The sequence below is a fragment of the Sciurus vulgaris genome (assembly GCF_902686455.1).
Source record: "Sciurus vulgaris genome assembly, chromosome: 9".
NCBI classification, from domain to species: Eukaryota; Metazoa; Chordata; class Mammalia; order Rodentia; family Sciuridae; genus Sciurus; species Sciurus vulgaris.
Window position 1 is genome coordinate 25135667 of NC_136469.1, and position 20126 is coordinate 25155792.

General features: G+C 35.4%; 1 protein-coding gene across 1 annotated transcript in view; it reads right to left on the reverse strand.

Moving 5' to 3' along the window:
- The window catches only part of TTC29 (tetratricopeptide repeat domain 29), a 205896-nt gene that overhangs the window by 164321 nt on the left and 21449 nt on the right, over positions 1-20126 (reverse strand). The window contains exons 4-5 of the mRNA XM_079154284.1: positions 7416-7639; positions 2811-2996 (exon numbers count right to left, since the gene is read on the reverse strand). Of these exons, the coding sequence (XP_079010410.1) occupies positions 2811-2996; positions 7416-7639 (410 nt within the window). The remainder of the gene's footprint in view (positions 1-2810; positions 2997-7415; positions 7640-20126) is intronic.

Consider the following 20126-nt stretch of genomic DNA (forward strand, 5'->3'; position numbering starts at 1 on the left):
TGTAGTTTATGTGTCTGCTGTGCTGAAGGACTCTGGCCAGGGGCATCTGTGTGAGGGCTGGTCACATTTGTGCCAATGGACTGAACATTACCCTTGACTGCAACCATGTGCCCAGTCTCTGTGAAAATGGCTTCTGCTTCTGTTCCTCATTTGCTCTACAGTTCCCTGAGGGAGCTGGAGCCCTGCCCTGGACTACAGCCTATTTGGTCAGGCCCTGAAAACCTGCCCATTGCCATCTGCTGGCTAATATCCTCTTTTAACCTGAATGGGGGCACCCGTGGAATCAGGATGCCGCCACCTGCCCCTAGCACAGCTGCCGCCTAGCTGTTGCTGAGGGGCCTCCATTCGCTTGTCTGGACCAATCAGATCTGATAAGCAGAAGTCTCACCACCGTCTCCTCAGTGGGAATCCTATAGGCAGGTGAGTCCCCATCCACTCTGGCCACATATTCTTGATGCTCCTATGCTTCCTGTGAAAATCCTACCACAGCTTACAAACACTACACAGATGATTTTTACCATCACCAGGCAAATCAAAGACTCAAACTCAATCCCTGGAATTTTCATCAACACTGACTCAGTGGTTTATCAGTCAGGCCTGCTTCCAGGGCCCATGCTCTGTTTAAGAGCATATAGAAATTTTTTAGATCTGACGAAAAGTGGTTTCAAACCAAGATCACACACCCTAAAATAATTTCAAAAGCCAAGGTCTTTCAAATATTTCAAAGCATCCTATTTATTATGGAACATGGATGCATTTTATCATGCTGTAGGGTAAGGCACCCAAATGGGAGCAAGCCAAAGACCTGTGAGTACTGTGTCACCACAGCCCCACACAGATCACTTCTCCCGACTCATCCTTGCTCTCTGTCACTGTATGTCTGCCGCTAAGATGATATGAGCAACCACGGTGCCATGGTTACTAACGATAGGACCAGGGAACACTTCGCTATTTATTGAATGAGTGAATGAACAGATGAATGAATCAAGTAAGCAATTTATAAGGTCTCTAATAGAAATGCATAGAGATTTTAAAAAATCAAAAGGAGAGGGAAATAGGGAGTTATTTAATGGGCACAGAGTTTCCGTTTTGCAAGATGAAAAAGTTCTGGAGATTGGTTGTCTAACAATGGGAATATACTTCACACTACTAACCTGTACATTGAGAAGTGGTTGAGTTCCCTGAAGGCAGGGGCTTCGCCTTGCACACTGTTTTATCCCCTGGCACTAGGTTCTAAATCAGTATTTGTTCAATGAATAAATGAATTTTGCTCTAATTTGTAATCTCATGACTGCATGGAACTCTGTTGCCTGGAAGTGCTTCATATATTTAACTAATCTTTTGAGATATTATAGATTGTGCTGCAATGGAACACTTCCATATGTTCTCCTAAATACTTTCTTATGGTTTCTTCTGAGCTACATGACTGTTCTTAGCCATCCCCCTTCCTCTTTCTGCTCCTGGAACAGTTTACATCAGACAGACATTTGTACACATTCCTTACCCCGAATGTGTACAAACTAAGTCCAGGCTCCAAACAGCCCGGTGTCTTTATTACACCTTTCCAGTGACTTCCCACCACTGCTCAGAAATGCACTATCCACTCTAAGCAGGTTGATCCTCCTGCCCTTTTCTCTAATTATGCTCCAGTTATGTTGTTTTACTGAATATGTTCCTATTTCTTTACCTGCCTAAATTCCACCTGTCTTCCAAGTTCATGACCTGTCCCTCCTGACTCTGCCATGCCTTCCCTGAATCCAGTCTGCATCATCTCTCACTCTGCTTTCTATTTTTCTGGCATGCCTATATTTGTCATGCAAGGTAGTCCTGACTACCTTCTAGAACCTACCAGGCTTTGGTTTAAAATCTCATCAACTACAACTTCCTGGAGCACAGAAACCTTTTAGAAATTTAAAAAATCTAAAAGAATTGTTCAAAGTCCTATGTAGTTCTAGTTACAAAATAATATTTTTAAAATTTAGGCATTTTGCCATAGTTGAAACATTTATGGAAAATGAGACAGGTTTCTTTAGAGACTAAATACCATATTCACAATAAAATGTTTTCTTCTTCATACATCTATTAGATAACACACATATCACCGACATACTCCTGTCCCCCCCCCCCCAAATTTTAATTCTTAAGTTTCTATTTGTAATCCTTGATCAATCATGACACAAGATCTGTCTCTGACCATTTTGTGGTTGTTTTAGACTTTGGCTCATCTTAAGATAAAAGTATAAAGTATGAACTTATATTTAAAGGAGTATTTTCTTCAGAAATTATTGTGAAATAATGGTAGGGTGGCATCCAAGTTATATAGTCTGGGATTTTTACATAGGGGTGTAGGACACTAGAAAAATCATGAAGTGAACATTTCATTTTTTTCCCATTTTCATACATGAGAAATCAAGTTAAAATGAACAAAGAGGACGGTCATGAAAGAAAAAAAAAATTCAAAACTGCAGCTTGTGGCCTGAGGGATGTGTGTGTGTGTGTGTCTGTGTGTTTGTGTGTGTGTGTGTGTGTGTGTCCATGTGTGTGGGGGGGACGAAGAGGGGTGGATGCTTTCTCTCTGTTAGGATGCTGCTGGGAACTCTAGGCTGTTACCCAACAGGACCCGAGCAGGGAATTGTGTAAAGATCTTTTTGCAAGGAATACCGAAGAAGTTGGGTTCACAAGTCACACGCCTTTGCTCTTTGAATTCAGTAATTTGCATTCTTGAACGCAAGTCTTTGTCCTCAACTCCCACCTGTTTTCTGGTTGCCTGGCCTTTGCACACCCAGCACAGACTGACGAGGCCCACTTACCCTCTTCCTCGTAGAAAAGGCCCATGTGCGCATGCGCCTCAGCCTCTTTCCTCCCACCGTCGATTTTGATCAACTGCGCAATCTGAAAACATCGTTCATAGAAGTGGTTCCTTACCCACTTGTCTTCAGCGTTATCGAAGAAACAGGCCAGAGCATACAAGTTATTATATACCTCTTCAAAGTATCCTTCAAAAAGAAAAAAAATATAAACTACATTAGAAAGAGGATGTCTCAGGGTACATGCTTGGGAACCGTGAACCGGTATTGTGACATTTATTTCCCATTTTATTCTTAAAAGTGTGATTAGTTTATACATCTAATCTGAATGCAAAATTAAAATAATTACATAAGTTAATGGATATGCACATAAGTAAGGCAACCAAAGTCTTTCCAATAATATAGAACATATTAGAAATTGACATATGATTTGACTTGAAATAGGGGACTTTATATAAGACATGAGACTGGAAATATCGATTAGCAGTGCACCCGCTTCCTCTGGGAGAAAGGACTGTCACTGGGGACTTTTCTCATTGGAGGTTTAAGAAATTATTAGAGATGGAAGAGAAAGTAATACTTCTTAACCACGACAAAAATAATGTCAGTGAAGAAAGCAGAGAGGATACAGGAATGTTGCAGTGTTTTCACCCAGAAAGGAAAAAAAAAAAAAAAAAAAAAAAAATCATAGGGTCAATAGATATAAGAAATGATGATCAGGATACCTCTATAAGCTGTACCCATTTTCTGGTAATGTTTCTAGTCACGTAAGTTTCTGGCATCATTAAGAAAGAGCAAACTTCTATGCTTCTTCATTCTGGGTATTTCCAATCCCCCCTGAAAATGCATACCCACTAATCATTCCTTTTACTCAGATAGTTGTTAGTTTATTACTAAAACCCTTGTGGTTTTGTTTCCCCAAAGTGGCACCCGACTTATATGTATGCAAAAAACTATGTTAATAAATTATGAATTGTTCTTATAAACTCCACTGCAATAGTACACTAAAACAAAAATGTTTGTGTGTTAATAAATTGTACCTCAGTCCTATAAACCCCTCTCAAATGGTGAATGTGAACAAATTTATAATCTTTGTCTTTTTCCATTTATTCTGAAAGTACACTTGTAATGAGGTAGTGGCCTCTGAGTTACTGTTGCAAAACTTTTTTTTTAACCATCATTGTGGACTAGGTAATTCACTGATACTAATCACTACTACCAAGAGTCAGCCCATATGTTCCTGAAGGTACTACAATTATGAAAAATATTGCCCATTAATGCATCTCTAAGATTAAATCTAAAGGCTCAGAAAAATGAAACAAACTAAACACAATAAAAGGTGTCTGTCAAGAACTGTAAATAAATCATCCAGTGTTTGAACAGAAATTTCTAAAACCTGTTCCATTCCTTTATCTACACCTCCTATGTATTATTTATCTAATGTGAATAGACCGTGCAAATCTATTTCTTAATATTTCATATTTCTTGGTCATATTTACTGATTAGTTATATTCTTTTTATATTAAGCATTTCCTATCCTCTACTTAAATATTTTAATATAAAAGATATTCTTATATAAATTTTAAAAAATAGTCTGTAATAATTTTTCTACTTTTTAGTAATTAAACTTTAATATAAAAATATTCCCAATATGTCCTAAGCAACATTTTTTAAAAGACAATGAGATATACTTATATAAGCTACCAAGATACCATATTGAAAGACTACTTATCAGCTGTTTTTCTACAGTTGTATGTATCCTTTACATTCTAAGTAGCCTTTTCTCCTTGCTCGCAGATCACACTCTTTAATTGTCAGCAGGTATATTCAGAAGATGAAAATCAATTTTATTGCTGGTCTGTTATATAAACACTATGTTCTCTAAAGAGGAGATTGCATAATGAAATAAATTTTGGAAGTATACGCACAATATATGTAAGCATGAAAACATCTCTGATAAGTTCCGGGATAAATCAACATTCTTAACTTCAGTAATAGTTCACCAAACTTATTTTACCAGATATTTTTTGTTTTTGTTTATCTTTGCATAAAACTTATAAATAGATTTTGGAGATTTACTTGATTAGAACATACTTTGTGTATGTTAAACAAATGTTACCGGAAAAAATTGCTGCTCAACTCTTGGCAATAATTTAAAAGTCAAGCGTAAATAATGTTGGAATTATCTATTGATTCGGTTACCCATTACCATTATTGCCATCTCTTCCCCAACCCCATGGGGCTCAAGATCTTAATCATAATGTTACATACAGATGGTACAGAGATGATTCACAACAATGGATAAAACAGGAAATGTGTCAGGGACAAAGGAACACTTCTACAAGTGGAAAATAATCCAACAAGAAATATCTGGCTTACTTTAAACACGACTTTGCTCTAAAACAGCAAGTGATGTTTTGTTAAAGCAATTTAAATAACTCTCTAGGTTACTGCTCTGTAAATCTCAAGAGACAGAACCCATCGGAGACGACTATTGTCAGTGCCATAGTTTTGATTAAATGAACTTCACTGTGACCCTAGAGCCATGGTCTTTCCAATGAGAAGCAATGAGGTTGCTCAGAGATACATTATTTTAGGATAATTGTTTCAGACCCCCCTAACCATATGTGATGGACCCCCCTAAACCAGGTGCTATTCACAGACTTCTATATTTTAGATATATGTGTATACATATGCACACATGCATGTATATGTGCGTATGTTTTAAGATTAGGATTAATTCAAGTTATTAAAAACAAAAATGTATATCCCATTTTATGGGCATTCCTTCTTCAAATCACAATTTTTTCCTCAATTAAGTTTATGTGTTTACCATTTTCGTATGTGTAAGAAAATTGCACACCTTCTTTACAGCAGTTCTGATTTTTTATATTTCCGCCAGGCAAAAACCACTGCAGTTTGTAGGAGGGAACCGACAGAACAGTCATGCTGAGCAAGAGGTAATTTTGCCCCATTTAACAAATGCAACCTTAGTTACCATGAATATGTGATAAACCACTCTGCAAAGAAAATATTTCCTTTCATGACTCTGACCACTTGGGCAAGACTTCATCTGTTATGAAGTTGGGATTTCATGAGTTTTAAATTAGAGGAATATTTTTATTTGTATGTATAGTTACTTTTTTTAAATGAAAGATTAGAAATTAAAATGTGTTCTACCTTAAAGCAGACTGTTTGGCATTTTGATTTCTTTATCATTACAGAAGGCTTTATGACTAGTTGACTCATCTGTGACACTTTACGACAAGGCAGATTTTTGCTCATATTTATGCTGCTCAAATGAAAACCTCCACCTACCACAGTGAATAAGATGAAATTCAACTTTAAAAAGTAGCTAATGGGCAGATTTTATTTCTACTAGTTCTGCTTCCAGCATCTGTATCACTTCAGAATTCCGGGCTGACCTTGGAATGCAGCATTTTCACAACAGCGTATTTTATTCCCAATAATTAATTTCTGGAGAAATTATATAAATCACATTTTAAAGTTCACCAGCAGATTCCATTTTAAATACTTTTCATACTATAAATACCTAGTCCCATCCCAACCCCACCATCTCCACCCCACCCTGATTTGCTTGATGTGCTTTTCACATTTTGTGTATCTTGCGGTCTTAAGTCAGGTCACATCTTAATGGAACTTCACTCTAGAGGCTGAGAGACTGCAGCTGCCCCTGTGGCTGTCCCTATGTCTCATCAGGTTTCTCCATAGTAGCTGGGGACTAACAGAAAGTTGCCAAATACCCATAGATAGACCTGAAATGAAACACTGTCATGTCAAGGCCTAAGATTTTATTTTATTTTGAGTTCTGTCATGTTTTCACCCAAAGTGTTGAAGAAAAGAACAATTTAGAATGCCAAATTTATATGCCAAAGGTGGGGATTTTCCTTTTTTCTTTGATTATAGGTGACCAATTAAAATGATCAATTCTTAACATGTGGCTGACAAATATGTATGGCAATAATATCACTATAATCATAGTACAGATTAAAATATTTTCTCTAATTCATGACATATAACTTTTTGGAAAATATTAGAATACCAAAAAAAAAAAAATAAAATAAAAAGAAGGAATTTATTATAAACGATTCCACAGAAAACAAAAAATTAACAATTTTAATCACAATTGTGAATTTCAGGCACTTTGTATCCTCTCAGTATTCCCTAATATAAAATGTCTGATTAAAGTAAGATGTAATAAGAAAAACTTCAAAGCCCATTTACATAAATTCTGGAAAATCCATGTCATTTTGAAGTGATAGTGCTCTTCGAAAGTATCTCCTCAGTAAAAGTCAATATGCAGATAATAAGGGGGAAGTTACGTAAAGTTTTACAGTTCATAATCTGAAAGATTGTCCTCTGTTGGAAGGTTCTAGAAGATGTCATTAGGTGCCATGTGCTGTCTTCCTGGCTTGGAGTGATATCACCAGGAGGCAGCCTCTTCATTCCAAGCTCCCTCCTATTTGTTCCATAGACATGCTTAGTTGACAAGAATGACTTCTGCTAACTTGTCTGACTGTTTCCCATTCACGCGGGAGACCATCTGGAATCTTCCCTAGGGCACCTGCCTGCCATGCCTCCACCTACCTTTCCTCTCGGCGGCCTCGGCCCTGGTCAGGTGGTAGTAGAAGTAATCCAGTTTATCTGGCTGGTCCTCCAGGGGCTTCTGAAGCCAGAAGATGGACCTGCGCCTTGCGGCCACCCTCAGGGTCTCCCACTGCTTCATCAGCCCAAAGAGCTCGGTGAAGGACTTGTGATAGCCGTCCCGCAGCATGTCCACGCAGATGTTCTTCATGTACGAGTTCCTGTAGCTGGAATAAGAATCAGGACACTCAACGTCCAGTCTGCCCCGTGTTTTCATCCTCTAATAATTAAAGACTGAACAGCATTTCTCTCTTTTTTCCTTTCCCTCAGTGAAAGCACTGAAAACTATCAAAAGATCTTTGCCTCAAACACTTATAATTGAACAACTTCAGTTTAATGAAAGAAGCCAGAAGCTAGCTAAATAGAGTAATTTTAATGAAATTACATTATAAATATATCAGTTCCAGACCTGAACTCCCTTTGATGAGGACTGTAAGCTAGTTCACTGACGGTATTAAAAAGTACTTGACACACTAGCCTTCCAAACAGGCCAACCCACCAGACAGAAAACTCCAACAAGCCAGGCAAAAATCACATTTGCTATTTAATATTAAAACAATGTCCTCTCTGTATTAGGCAGTTTTATTGTGTGTTATGGAAGTTTTTAATTCATTCATACAGAATGATTTATTGACCTCTATTGCTATATATACATATCATTATATATACTGCTATAAACTTTATATATATAAAATTATTTTCAGGTAGAATGAAGTTAATGGTTTGCTACTTCACTTCCTAGTCCTAGAACTCACAAGGCTAAAGTAGGAGAAACACTTGAGCACAGGAGCATGAGACCACCTGGGTAACAGCAATATCCCAGCTCAAAAAGAAATGAAAACAAATTCTAACTTCAGTAATAAATCATATGCAAGGATATTGACAGATGAATATTCCATCTACTCATTCCATGAATCACTATTGCATTTCCTGCTAAGTACCATCCAATGTTCTAGACTAAACAGAATCAGTGTTCTTTTGAAGTTGTCATTCTAAGGCGGAAAAACAATTCCACAATTAAGAAATGATAAGTAATGACTGGGAATGTCTACATAAGAAATATACAAAATTATGCACTATTGGGTGCTTGGTAGCTATTCACCCACCAAAAGGAACAATCAGAGAGCAAAAAATATTGTTTTATGTTAACTGTTTTAAGCTTTTTTTGAAACTAACAGTTCAATATTTAGAAAAACTGATATATGATACGACTGGCAATAAAAATTTCAGTGTGAACTGGGGCGAGTTCAGAATTAGGCAGAATACCCCACTGTCCCAACCTCCCTGGTCTTCATTTCTTCTCCTTTGTAAAATATGTGCATTTGTAGATGCCCTCGCTACATTGCAGAATTCTTCCAGGAACCAGATGAAATTAAGTGAAAACATTGTGGGAATGTGAAGCCCTTTGCTGTTGATCCTCAGCTGCTGACTGTGCAGAAGCCAGCATTTTGTTGTGGAGTTTCAGCAACAAAACAAACTGCCCTGGTTCCATTTGCCAAGAATTTGTCGTTCAGCGGATCTGCTTGGGTAGAAATACAGAGTGGTGAGTGGAGAGTGTGGAGATCTGGAGGGGTTTTTTCTTTCTTTTTCTTCTTTTTTTTTTTTTTTTTTTTTTTTTAGTGAGGTCCAGATCCTAAAGAGATCTCATGGTACAGCAGGGGTAAGAAGCTCAGACTCAAAGCAAGGAGTGACGGAGAGCCGCTGGAGAGGCTGAATCAGAACGGACAGGACACGGGGTGCGACTGCATTTTAGAAAGGCAAATGGAAGGAACGACCCAGATGGAAGGCAATCCTCCCCCACGCTGGCAGCCAGACTGTTGTACCAGCTCATAGAGTAAAGGAACCACATTTCTAGGTCAAAAGATCGAAAGCTACCTTTCAGTTTGAGACCAGGAAACATTCAAAATGGGGAAGAGTAAATTTTGGAGTAACAGTTTTTGCTTTTTCTTGCTTGTTCCTCTAGTTGAGATAGAGGAGGTCCCCCCATTCCAAATACCAGAGGGGTGGAGGGGAAGAAGTCAGGGACCCGGTGGAATCTAAGAGTAGATCTCCTTGTGTGAGAGGTAGGAGGATTACCAACATCACTGCGCCCACCTCCCCACCACAAGGCGTGGGAAGGCAGGGAGCCGTCAAGGGTTTATAGGCAGAAGAGAACCAGAACCAGCCCTATAAGGGCCCACAGTCCCTCAGTGGTATAATGTGGCATTATGAAAAGAGTCATAATTTTTCAGAGGCCTCCACAGATGATGCTAAAGGTACTGGAAGGGAAGGGTCCGTGTTCTGCCACCATGTTTCCCAGCCACAGCAAGGGATATGTGCTGAAAGGCTCTCCTGAGATTCCCACTGGGGGTGGAAGGATGGCACAGCCATGATGGAAATGGGCGGCCCTGGGGCCTCTGAAAGGGTTCAGGTCAGCAATTTCCCGAGCCGATAAACAAGGATGATCAAGTGCGCTGGAGAGCGTTGCCTGCACAGGATGCCACAGGCTAGTGACACATGCAGATACAAGTCAGAGGGAACTCACCTCCAGTATTTTGAAAAACAGAGGCTCTGCTTTTTGCCTAAACTGGCCACAGGGCTCCAGAGACTGTGTCCACTTTCAAGGCAAGAAGAAAGTAGAATGTGAGGTGGCATTGGCTGCGTCTTTCCTCATTTGGGGGGAAAGCAGAAGCGTCCCAGCAACTCCTCGCAGATTTCTACCTTGGACCCATTGTCTAGAACTGTGTTGCATGCCAGTGCCTACTCTCCCTTTGCTGCAAGGAGTCTGGAAACCCAAACATCCTGGCTTCTTTTGGGCATATTGATGCCCCAACCCAGTTGGAACTGTGTAAGCAAAGAAGAGAGAGGACTGGGGACTGGCTGGACAAATCAGTTACAATGACAAGGTCCTCCATGAAGATCTGAAAGTAATTCTGTCATACGTTGTCTCCCTCCCTGCTCCCCATGTTGACAGATAAAAGGTAAAATGCTGAGTATTTCATGGTACATGCTTACACACACACATACACACACACACACACACAAGAAAACAAAACAAAACCAAAACAAAACCAAAACCATACATATATACATTTTTATTTGCTAAATCTAGTAACTCTATTTCCTTTAGCCCCCCCATCAGTGCAAGGCTGTTTCTCTAAAAAAATAGGGTAAGGGAGAAAGAGGTTTTAGAATCTTGAGCAACCTGAGAAATTGCGGAATTGGACTGACTACCTAAGAGTGACAAGATTGGATTTTTACACTAGGGAGGATCAAGGCTCAGGGCCAGGAATTAAAATTAAGTTATAAAAAAATAAAGACTTTCAATTTAGCAACCTTGCGTTTGTAACTCTGAAACTCACACCTGATCCAAGAGAAGGACTGGGAGGGAGGGTGAAACTTGGAGAGGGAGAAAAGATGGGAGACTTGGGTGGCATGGATGGGAGAGGGCATGGGGGTTGGAAGTGGGGTAGAAGCAGGGGGCCGAGTAGAGTTAGGTGGATCCAAAACATATTAGAAGGTAAAAATATTGAGTACTTGGTGGCTGAATGGTTTCGGGGGTGAAGGACAGGGAGGAGCTGGGATGATGACTAGGTTTTTTGAGAGCTTGATGAGCCTTTCGTTATTTGCTAAAGAGGGGAATGTTTGTTACTGGGAAAGATAATGAGTTTGAATTCGGACAACCTGAGTTTGTGAAGCTCATGCAAGTGGTACCCTAGAAGGCAGTTTATGGGGTGACATGGGAGGCCTCTGAGGACAGAGGCTGGAAACCTAACCTTGCTTCAGAGGAGGAGCAATCCCACCTTCGGATGTTCACACATTACTGCCAGAATGAGTGAGGAAAGCCTGCCCCAGCAAAAATAAAGAAAATGACAACGAGCTAAAAATGAAACATTGACTTCAGACAATAAAAATAAGCATGAGGCAGAACACTTCGGAGGTGATCCCAGTTCTAATCCAAATCCAGAGAGAGATGTAGAAAATCACTCTTTAGGTCCTTCTGTCTTCATAGGCCAGATGGAGGTGGGTCCAGCCCACCCAGCACGGAGGCCTACTTCCAAGGTGGCGGCACTCCAAAATGCTTTGTGGGATGGGAATTCAAGGACTCCCTAGTCAGGGGGTGGATTATTGACCCGAATTAGAGGCAGACCTGGTCTCTCCCATGATTTGGAATGCTGAGGGAAGCAGCACAGGTGTGGGAGAGGCAGGAACACTGTGAGCAGCTGGACTGGACAAGACTCTCCACTGGTTCTGCTACCTGATCCATTCAAGGGGCCTGTGTCTTGCCTTTCTCTTCTGAGCTAGGTTCTCCCCTGTGTTCCCACTAACCTAATACCCTTTCAATAAAATCATTCACACTTAATTTAGTCAGAATGGGTTTCCATTGCTTTTGACCAAAGAACACTAAGCGATTCAGAAGGAGCTGGCCTAAGATTATTTTCAGTATATCTTTCAGGTTCAAAAGACCCAACATATATAGCACCGATTTTTAAAGATTTCTAGTGATTTTTTTGGAAAAGGTCATTTTTTGCAAGAAGAGATTCCAAATAAGAATATACTTAAATATGTATATATAACTATGCTGACACCATTTCTATTTTATACGCACCCATGTGCATGTACAAATGCACCTGTAAGCCATTGTTTAAGGCTTATGAGTAATATTTGAAAGCCAGAAAGAAGAATTCTAGCTATTTACTAAATAGGTTCCTACTAAACCTTTATAGTAAGATGAATTATTTAATCTGAAAATTCTCATTTATTAAAATGAATTGACTATGAAAATAAAAATACGTGAGAATCATCATCATTATATTTGGATATCTCAGATTTTGTATTTCTTAACAGGGAAGCACAAAGTTCACTTGCTTTGTGAAAAGGAAAATAAGAAGAAATGTAAACAGAACCCAAATTCATTAATTTGTTATTCTATTTGAACATAAAGTTTTTAGTCTTTGGTTTCATTTATACATTAAATTTGTCTAAATTAAGATGTTGCTTCTGAGCATCAGAAGAAGGAAAATTTATTTGACTTGAAATTGCCCTACAGGGGCACAATTGAGAATTCTGGTAAAAATTATGGAAAGATTTAATATTATGGGATTTGAGGAGACTTTTGACAGAAAAAAATATGTATACCACTCACAGAAGCAGAAGTGGAGACATTGATAGACACACTAGGCATCTATAAATCTGCATTTAGAGGAAGATCTCTACCACAGCAGGTACCTCAGGCTGAACTGGGATCACGGATATAGCTGGAGAGCAGATTTAAAGACTGGTATAAGGGAGTCATACATTTCATTTGGGTTTTACTGCCTTTTAAAGGCATTATTCAAGAAATTCAGTTAAAACTATCTTAGTTTACATCAAAATTTCCCTTAAAAATTCCAAAATTAAAAAAAAAAAAATCTAGAAACTGACAGCAAAATTCGGCAATCTAGCAAAGCTCTATAGCAGCTGAATGTGTGGGGTGCTGGGAAATGGGGGGTGTACTGGTTAACAGTCGCAGAAATATGATATGGATTTAAAATTTCGCTTTAAACTATATTGAATAACTACTATTTACGGAGCACCCACAATGTGTCAGGCACTGTGTAAATATCACTTTTAACTCACTCCACAACTGTGTGAAGTACTACTTTCATTTATACAGATTTTAAAAAACAAAACCAAAAAAAACCTCTCTCCAGCGTTCAGTGAAGCTGTGAATTTCTCAAAGCCACACAAGCTAGAATGTGCAGAGCTGTGATTCACACCCAGCTCTCTCTGGCTGCAGATTCTGAATTCTTTCCACTTCCCACCTGGTCTCCTATGACATCAAATATTGTTGCTTTTTCTCCTTTATTCCTCCTGCTCCTCTGTACAATACTCTGTTTATTTGCATTGACCCTTTAGGAATTTGACATAATTTGACAATTAGGATGCAATCTCCAATTTGAAAGCCATTCTCTTTATCCATGCTAATCCATGTTTATGTTGGATTGGGAGCAGAGATCTGTATCATTCTGTGGCTCTCCCAGAGGATCTCCCTCTTTTAAAGGAGGGAGCAGACCTCCAGTAGCATCCATGAAAAGCAAATTAAATAGATACGATTCCCACTACCAGGAAAAAACCACTGACAAACATTTAAAAGGATACAAAGCACATACTTCTATAAACATAAAAAAGACAAATAGGTGAAATGAATAGACACAACAATTTATTTTATCATCTCCCCACCTAAATTAATGCATAAACGAAAAGGTGGACTATCGTGTAAAGCATTATCACCTATTCAAATAATGACAAATATATTTCACATATTTCTTCACAAGACAAACTGAAATTATGGTATCAAGGTGAAGCTTCACATTCAGTGAAGTATTTCAAACCATTCAATAAAAAACCATACTTTAAAACAAGAACATAAATTTTTAATTTAATGTGACAAAGATAAACTCAAAAGATATGTAATAGCTAATCAAAAGTCAGGATAATACTTTTATTCTATTAAGTTAATATTTATAAGTCACTAGTGGGTTATCTGTGTCAGTTATAACAGTCTTACATTCATATTGTAGGGATAAATGTTATTGGAATCACCTACGGGATAATTACATTGACTTAAATTAATACTTAAGTAGCTTCAGTTAATATAATTCCATGAAATAAAGAGAATCACTATTCCTACACATACTTTTCAGTGTAGGTAGATATTACATATGATAAAAATTTTTTAAAAAGTCATTCCCTGATATACGCAGACTGATATGATTTTGTAAGTTCTTTGGGTATGTATAATAGTTTTTAGAAAAGGGTAATTTTTTCATCCAAAGGCTAACACAATGATACAGTATTTCCCTCACCACATAAATATATAAAGAAAAAGAAATTAGAAAAAAATGACTTGTGTTTTGAATGACTTTATTTTTAAAACATGTAGAATTATAATGAAAATTAAAAGTATTAATTTTTTTACACATTTAGGTTTATATTATTTGTCATAGTATTGATTACTACTGATGAGTAATTATTCTGCCATCTCATGCATATGCATATGTATATATTTTTAATAAACACTGAAGAGTAATAAACTCATGGAAATTTAAGATTTTAAGACTTTTATATGTAATTCAAAACATAGAAAAAGAAGTTTTAATATAAAAAAGTTTCCTTTTTAAATTTAAAGGATTTCCAATGAGTTGACTGGTCTCTGGGGGCATCTACTGGAAATTTAGCAAACTGCAGTCACATCATGTAAATTTGATAACTTCCATTAACCATGTTAATACAGATATTATTTTAATTGATATGCAAATAAGGTGACATTCAAAGAATATAAATGCAAAGTTATGCATGGATTCTATCTCACCCATCCAGAACTGTAAAACAAGTAGCTGTCTATGGGATCACTTAACAAATACACTCTATTTATATGTTTAAAAATGTAAATAGAGCAGGTGGCATCTCGCAGATTGATAGTTTTCAAATCATTTCATTCTCATTTTTGGAAAATTAAAAAGATATTTTAGAGGTAAGCATTCAGATATTTAATGAGGCATTTTTATTAACTGAATAAAATTCTAATAAAAAGTACTTTCAAATTGTAATGTCTTCTCTCCCAAATTCGCTTTGCATCTCTGTACATCCACCCATCACAAAAAACTTGATCACCTGCGTTTCTTCTGTGACTTAGCTTCATGACTACATGTTAAAATTTCAAAAAGTAGAATTTTCTTACATCCGAATCATAATCTTTCATTACAATTAGTCATTTCAATGTGAATTAGTTATTAAAATGAAAATCATTAATTTCTCCTAAACGCTTCAAAACTAAATAACAATGAACACAATATGACCATTTGAGCTCACATACGGTTTTAAGATGTCTTTCAAAAAACAGTTATTTTCATCATATTGTGCAAATATAACTAAAAAACTTAATAACATAACCATTAAAACAATCATTTTCTTTGTGAAATTTATAGGTGATATTTTTTATAAGAGAAAATAAAAATACTTGGATGTACAATCATATATCATATGATTATAATTTTATATATTGCTATAATTTTACATAAAACTCTCCCTGAAAGATTGAATTATTTAACATTTTAGCTTTATTCCAAAAAAATCACCTTATGCATGTATTAATTTATACTTTTTCTGAAAACCTCATTAGAATTACTGTCCAAATAAATATATCACCTCTAATTGTGTAAATTTTAAAAAGCAAATCAAAATAAAAAATGTTACCAATAAATCAGAATATAAATATAGTAGGATTTTTGTTTCAGTTTAAATTTAGATAGCTAGACTAATTTCACAATTTTAAATCAATAAATAAAATCTACTCCCAGGAGATTATGAATTAGAATTTTTATGTGATTTTCTAAAAGTTTTAAGTTTGCTAATTTGAATTTTTAGAAGAAACATATGCAAGTTTCACTTTATAATTTTACAAACTGCAAATTCTTATCTATTAATAGTAAAATTTAGGAAATATAACTTTCAACATTTAAAAGTATATGCAAATTGCAAAATACCATTTGGGAAAAACTAAACCAAGTTCAAACTTGAATTCCTCTTAAAGAAATATAACAATGATAATAATTAAGAAATGAATTTTACCTCATTGAATTTCATAACTCATATGATATGAGACTATTACTCATATAATTACTCATATAATTCTTTCAACATATAATATTTTGAACAGTTTTGTCAGCAAAGAATTCTTCCAATAGCACAGTAAGAATTCATTTCAATGTGGGTGATTTTATTTTAGGATACATGGGATATTTGTGTTGAATGGGACAAAATTTATTTCATGGATTCAGTTGTTGGAACTGGTGCTTAGTGTTAGCAGAAATCACCTTTTGTCATGTAAAATCAATGAATGTTTATAAAGCAAATACTATTTTTGCTGGTGATAATTACCAGATAATCAGAGGAAAGATGGGGTCTTTTAGCAGGCAGTATAGGGCTGTAACACTTCCAATGGCTTTAAATAATTCCCTTAAAAATATAAAGGCATTTTTAACGTGCACACCCTGTTAAAAATGATTTACTCAGGTGATTTCCATTCAATCAAATATTTGAAGTACCATGGCTATCATCCATCGGGAATGAATAAAGTATGCTCTCGTCAATATAAAGTGTCACCACGGCATTTATCCACGAAGCCTGTCATACCACATTTTGACATTCATTTTCTTTATTGAAAAATCTCTAACTGGAACATATTTTTTAAAGTTTTTATTTACAGGTTTGGTGCAAAGGACTGGAAGAAAAGCTCCTTATATGAGGTCAATTATACACATCATTTTTGTGAACAGTCATTATTTGCAAACTCCTTTGAGAAATTCAAACTTCTTTACAAAAGAATGGTTTCAACTAAAGAAAAGACATGGAAAGGTGTGAATTGAATGCCATCTTTTAAGATGAATTTTCAGGGAAAGTATTTTCAGAATTAAATACAAGCCCAAACCCCTTTGACCAAATGAGTCATATTCTTTTTTTTTTTTTTTTTCAAATTACACGAACTTTCAACCACAAGAAGAGCAATAAAACATAAGCTGAAACATAAAACCTCAAAATGAACTTTGTTCTTAAACTGAGTTAAAATAATAAAAATCTGAATAAGTAATGAAATTCTGTTATATTCTATGTTCTATTATGAAGACAGCAAACATGAAAATAAGGGAGAAAACAAAAAAGAGATGAACCTTTTATCTCATGACCACAAACACATGTAAACATGATAATGCTAGTTCATCAACTGAATATTCTTGTCTAAATTAATATTGACAATTTTTATTAACATAAAACTTCATGGAATATGGTATTTGCTCTACTTTTTGAGATATAATTCGGTGACACTCTCCAAATTTTTTGTAGTTCTCTTATTTAGGCTTTTTTTTTTTTGTCAGATAATATTACCTAATATTTTCTTTCAATTCTCTGTACATCTTTGCAAACAACAGCAATAAAAAACAATTGCTTTTCCATGTACATTGAGTGAAATATCACTCACTTTTAATAAAAATGGAAAGCTGGAAAATACAAAAACCAAACTTAGTAAAAACAACAAGTTGCCTTAAAAAGAAAAACTTTGGCTCACTGTGTTCTTTTTTACTAAAGTGTGTCACGCATTTTATCTTCGCAAGAGTTTGACGAGTTTTGCAAGTAAAATTCTGTTTCCTCTACACTTGCTAATAGTCATGAGAATCTGTAGTTTGCACCTTCCCATTAAAAATGTATTGTATTTTTTGAAATTATTCACCCCGCCTTTTATCCAGATCATGTCTTTGAAAGGAGGAAGTAGATAATAAATGGAATAATTCATGATTTCCCATTAAATATGAAACTTTCTTTTGCAGAGTTTAGAAAATGAAGTTCTACATAATGTACAAAAGTTGATTAGAACTTTTTTTTTTTAACCTTTTCAAGAAAAAAAAAAAAAACCTTTCACATTAAACAACTGCAGGAGGGGTTTTCTTTGGGAAAAGTAAACCAATCGATTCTTTACAACTATAGTTCTGTGCTATCTATTCTAATGTTGCTTCCTTCAAATATCTATTCCTTCACAATCCTTAAAAATACTAAAAGAATGGCAAGAAAAATAGTATACATGGGGCTATAAATGTGACAAGAACTTAAGAGAAATATCACATGTTTAAAATACAAAGGAAAAAATCACATAAATTAAAAATGAAAACAAAACATTATTCATGCTCTTTTTAGAATGTAATGAAAGATAGTATAAGGGTAAATAGCGAAATCTGCATTTAGATTTCTCATTTTATGACATTTCTTCTAGAGATGTAATGACACTTTGTTATGAGAAAATAATATATTTGCTCATAACAGTTGTTTTTTTCTTCTTGTTGTTTTTACAACAATGTTGTTGGCATTCTTGTTAACAACACTCTTTTGCCTTTCTTTTTTCTTTGATAAAATCAAGAAGTATTAAACCAAATGATATCTAGGCTCATTTCAGCTCAATCATTTTATATTTCTTGGGTTAAAAATCTGTAGTAATTTAACTAAAGAGAAATGTCAAGCTCTGACTATTTAAGGAGAGCAGGTGACCTCATTTCTTTGGATTTTAAAGTTTCTATTGTAGGAATAGTGCATCATTTTACCAGGCATATTTAAATTTTCCCCGTATCAAAAAATAGAGAGAATATTTTCCCCCATTAAGCTTGAATGTTTAAAAGTACCAAACTATATGCTCTCTGAAGAAGTCTTCCACATCCTGTGCTCTTTAATTAATCTAACAAAGGTGACCACTGCACACGTGAACGGTGAAGTTACAATTTCTCATAGACTATACAAACACAATAATCAAACTTCCAGAAGACAATGAAGACAAAAGTAAATTGATGATTCTGATGCTGTGGCCAGAAAATATCCATGTATAAATATCTCTTTTTCCCAAATAGTATATTAATTTTAGTGTAACTATCTCACATATTTAGAAAATTACCAGTTCTAAACTAGGAAAACAGATTTACAAAATCAAATATGTACATCAATAAGAATATTGTAAAAAATGAAAGGAAGTACTGCAAGAAGATGAAAGAGCCTTGAATTCAAACATAAAAATATACATAAAATAGATATATAACAGGAACATATGTCATTTCTTCATATTTCCCTATAGTAGTACAAATATCAATGAAGGCAAATTTTGTAATATTATTACAAATAATAGAACTCAAGAAGATAAAATTTAAAGGAGCATATAATTCTATCAGATTCATAAATGAGATTCAAATTTACTGAAAAATACAGCAGATGGTAAATAACATTCCTAATAACAACCTCAAAATATATAAAATGAACAAAATATAAAGAGAAATTGACTTTAATGAATTTTTTTCAGAAATAGAGGGAAAATTATTTTTTAATGATTGCCTAGGTTGATAGAAATAACAGGCTCAAGCTAATTATTAGAATCTTATAGATATTTCTATATAAATGGTCTAAAAAAAAAGTAGAGAATATATATTTATTTTCCAAACACAGAAGAAACATTTAGGAAAACTGGCCATAAACTGGCCACACCAGGAATTTCCTAAACTGATATGTGTAGCACATATACTGTGCACAGTAAAGGTTCACTCCCTATTCCTACATTCTCCTACAAAAAGGAAAACCAAATACCAAAGAAGTATTCAGCTGCAGACTTATAAATATATTTCTAATTTATTCATTGTCTAAAGGTGAAACCACTATAGAAATTTTAATATATTTAGAATTTTAAAAATACCGAATCATGCAGGAAGAAATCATTGCCATTTTCAAAAGGAAGCTTATAGAAGTGGTTTGTTAAGCCACTAGCAAATGATATCAGTATAGCAGCTAGTTTTCAACTCAGGATGCTAGGAAAAATCCTAACAAAACAAACACAATGAAATAGACCCACACAAAGAAAAAGAAAGGAAATATTAAGGGTCAAATCATAAATCAATAAAAGAACAAAATGTTAATCTATTTAAAAAAAAGACAACTGGTTTTGTGAGAAGAAAGAAATCTTTGCAAGTATAATTGGTAAAAACAAAAATAGTTGTCACCAAAAACAGTACCGGGAACGAAAAAGGTAATATAGCTTCCAATTATAATTACAGTCACAGGTGCCTTTTATTTTAGGCTTAGCAATGTGCCAAGCGCTGTTCTCAATACTTC